This window comes from Canis lupus, chromosome 6 (assembly GCF_003254725.2).
Source record: "Canis lupus dingo isolate Sandy chromosome 6, ASM325472v2, whole genome shotgun sequence".
Taxonomy (NCBI): domain Eukaryota; kingdom Metazoa; phylum Chordata; class Mammalia; order Carnivora; family Canidae; genus Canis; species Canis lupus.
This window is the reverse complement of record NC_064248.1, coordinates 8,764,779-8,767,658: the sequence shown is the minus strand read 5'-3', so window position 1 is coordinate 8,767,658 and position 2,880 is coordinate 8,764,779. Positions and strand designations below refer to the sequence as shown.

At 60.7% G+C, this 2,880-nt stretch overlaps 1 protein-coding gene across 1 annotated transcript; it reads left to right on the top strand.

The window, feature by feature from the left end:
- Positions 1-379: 379 nt before the first annotated feature.
- Positions 380-2,880, top strand: EPO (erythropoietin). The gene is made up of 5 exons (XM_035718249.2): positions 380-392; positions 922-1,064; positions 1,296-1,382; positions 1,630-1,809; positions 1,968-2,880. Exons 1-5 carry the CDS (start codon positions 380-382, stop codon positions 2,121-2,123), a joined length of 579 nt encoding a protein of 192 aa, XP_035574142.2. The 3' UTR covers positions 2,124-2,880.

The window sequence follows — 2,880 nt, the reverse complement described above, 5'->3', positions numbered from 1 at the left end:
CCCGCCCCGGCGAGCCCCCGACCCAGGCGTCCTGCCCCGGTCTGACCCCTCTGGCCCTTACCTCTGGCGACCCCTCACGCACACAGCCTGCCCCCCACCCCCACACACGCACGCACACATGCTGATAACAGCCCCGACCCCCGGCCGAGCCGCAGTCCCCGGGCCAACCCCGGCCGGTCGCCGCGCGCCTGTCCTCGCGGACCCTGGCCGAGAGCCCTGCGCTCGCTCTGCGCGACCCCGGCTCGGCGGCCCCTGGACGGTGGCCCCCTCCTTCGGACCGTGGGGCCGGCCCTGCCCCGCCGCGCTTCCCGGGATGAGGGCTCCCGGCGAGGGCGCCGGCGGAGCCCCTGGTCGCTGAGCGGCCGACGGAGGCGCGGAGATGGGGGCGTGCGGTGAGTACTCGCCGGCCGGAGGAGCCCCCGCCCGCTCGGGCCCCTGTTTGAGCAAGAATTTACCGCTGGGGCCCCGAGGTGGCTGGGTTCAAGGACCGACGACTTGCCAAGGACCCCGGAAGGGCAAGGGGGGTGGGGCAGCCCCCACGTGCCGGCAGGGCTTAGGGAGCCCCTAGGAAAGGTGAAATCTGACCTGGACACGGGGATGCGGTTTGGGGGTTCAGGGAGAAGAGGGGCTGCCACGTGCGTGGGGAGAAGGCTGATACCTGGGTCTTGGAGCAATCACCGGGATCTGCCAGAGGGGAAGCCTCAGTCACGCCGGGATTGAAGTTTGGCCGGGAGAAGTGGATGCCGGTAGTTTGGGGGGTGGGGTGTGCGCGCAGCAGCGGCCGGATTGAATGAAGGCAGGGGAGGCAGAACCTGAACGCTGGGAAGGTGGGGGTCGGGCGCGACTAGTTGGGGGCAGAGGAGCGGGATGTGTGAACCTGCCCCTCCAAACCCACACAGTCAGCCTGGCACTCTTTTCCAGAATGTCCTGCCCTGTTCCTTTTGCTGTCTTTGCTGCTGCTTCCTCTGGGCCTCCCAGTCCTGGGCGCCCCCCCTCGCCTCATTTGTGACAGCCGGGTCCTGGAGAGATACATCCTGGAGGCCAGGGAGGCCGAAAATGTCACGGTGAGGGTCCCACCTCAGGACATTCTCAGTAGTCCAGGGGTGTCCTCCAAGATCTGGGAACCTGAGCCCCTTCGTTCGGAGATGGAGATGGGAAGCCAGAGCCCTCAGGAAAAATGATAAAAGTGGTAGCCCCTCAATGCATGCCTGGAAGCTAGATGAGGGGCAAAGGTGGAGGGAGCTCTTGGGGAGCCTGACACCCCCTTCCCCCCGAACTGGGGTCATGCATTTCAGATGGGCTGTGCTCAAGGCTGCAGCTTCAGTGAGAATATCACCGTCCCAGACACCAAGGTTAATTTCTATACCTGGAAGAGGATGGATGTGAGTTTATTTTTCCCCTCTACTTGGACAGTCTTGTTTTGCTTACCTGATGGGGTGGGAGGGAGTACCATAGAAGAAGCTGAGGGCTGAATGCAATATGTTTACTCATTTGTTCTTTGTTCATTCATTAATTCATTCATTCAATGAAACTGATCCCAAGCCTTCATTTTGCTCAGCTTGGTGCTTGGGGCTGCTGAGAGGGAGGGGCTGGCCTGGGCCGCTGACTATAAGTCGCCATTCCCTTTAGGTTGGGCAGCAGGCCTTGGAAGTCTGGCAGGGCCTGGCACTGCTCTCAGAAGCCATCCTGCGGGGTCAGGCCCTGTTGGCCAACGCCTCCCAGCCATCTGAGACTCCGCAGCTGCATGTGGACAAAGCCGTCAGCAGCCTGCGCAGCCTCACCTCTCTGCTTCGGGCGCTGGGAGCCCAGGTGGGTAGAAGCCTCCCTTGCACTTCTGCTCCAAGGGCCCTGCCAAGAAATACTGAGACCCCACTGGACCTCCTCATCCCCCCTCCAATTCTGTCCTCCATCCCATCTCCCACCAGGGTCCTGGGCACTTCGGTAACCTTCTCTTCTCTCCTTGTCAGAAGGAGGCCATGTCCCTTCCAGAGGAAGCCTCTCCTGCTCCACTCCGAACATTCACTGTTGATACTTTGTGCAAACTTTTCCGAATCTACTCCAATTTCCTCCGTGGAAAGCTGACACTGTACACAGGGGAGGCCTGCAGAAGAGGAGACAGGTGACCAGGTGCTCCCACCCCAGGCACATCCACCACCTCACTCACTACCACTGCCTGGGCCACGCCTCTGCACCACCACTCCTGACCCCTGTCCAGGGGTGATCTGCTCAGCACCAGCCTGTCCCTTGGACACTCCACGGCCAGTGGTGACATCTCAAGGGCCAGAGGAACTGTCCAGAGCTCAAATCAGATCTAAGGATGTCACAGTGCCAGCCTGAGGCCCGAAGCAGGAGGAATTCGGAGGAAATCAGCTCAAACTTGGGGACAGAGCCTTGCTCGGGAGACTCACCTCGGTGCCCTGCCGAACAGTGATGCCAGGACAAGCTGGAGGGCAATTGCCGATTTTTTGCACCTATCAGGGAGAGACAGGAGAGGCTAGAGAATCTAGGTGGCAAGCCATAAATTCTCTAGGTCTCGTGGGTCTCCTATGACAGCAAGAGCCCACTGGGCAAAGGGTGGTGGGAGCCATGGAGATGGGATAGGGGCTGGCCCCTGGCTCTCATTGGGTCCAAGTTTTGTGTATTTTTCAATCTCATTGGCAGAAACTGAAACCACAACATGGCTCTTGACTTTTCTGTTTTCCCTGGGATCCTCCTACTTCCCTGGCCCTGCTCCGGCCCTGGCAGCAGGCCACAGTCCTGGAAAACTAGAGGTGGAGGGGGTCGGCCCTACGTGCTGCCTCTCATGGTCTATCTGACCTCTTAACCCCACTGGGTCTGAGGCCACAAGCTCTGCCCACGCTGGTCAATAAGGTGGTTCTA

Excerpts from the sequence above, each read along its gene's own strand:
- EPO (XM_035718249.2), top strand. Across the intron at positions 1,065-1,295 it reads GGGAGGCCGAAAATGTCACG|ATGGGCTGTGCTCAAGGCTG; the intron begins GTGAGGGTCCCA and ends CATGCATTTCAG. Across the intron at positions 1,810-1,967 it reads TTCGGGCGCTGGGAGCCCAG|AAGGAGGCCATGTCCCTTCC; the intron begins GTGGGTAGAAGC and ends TCTCCTTGTCAG.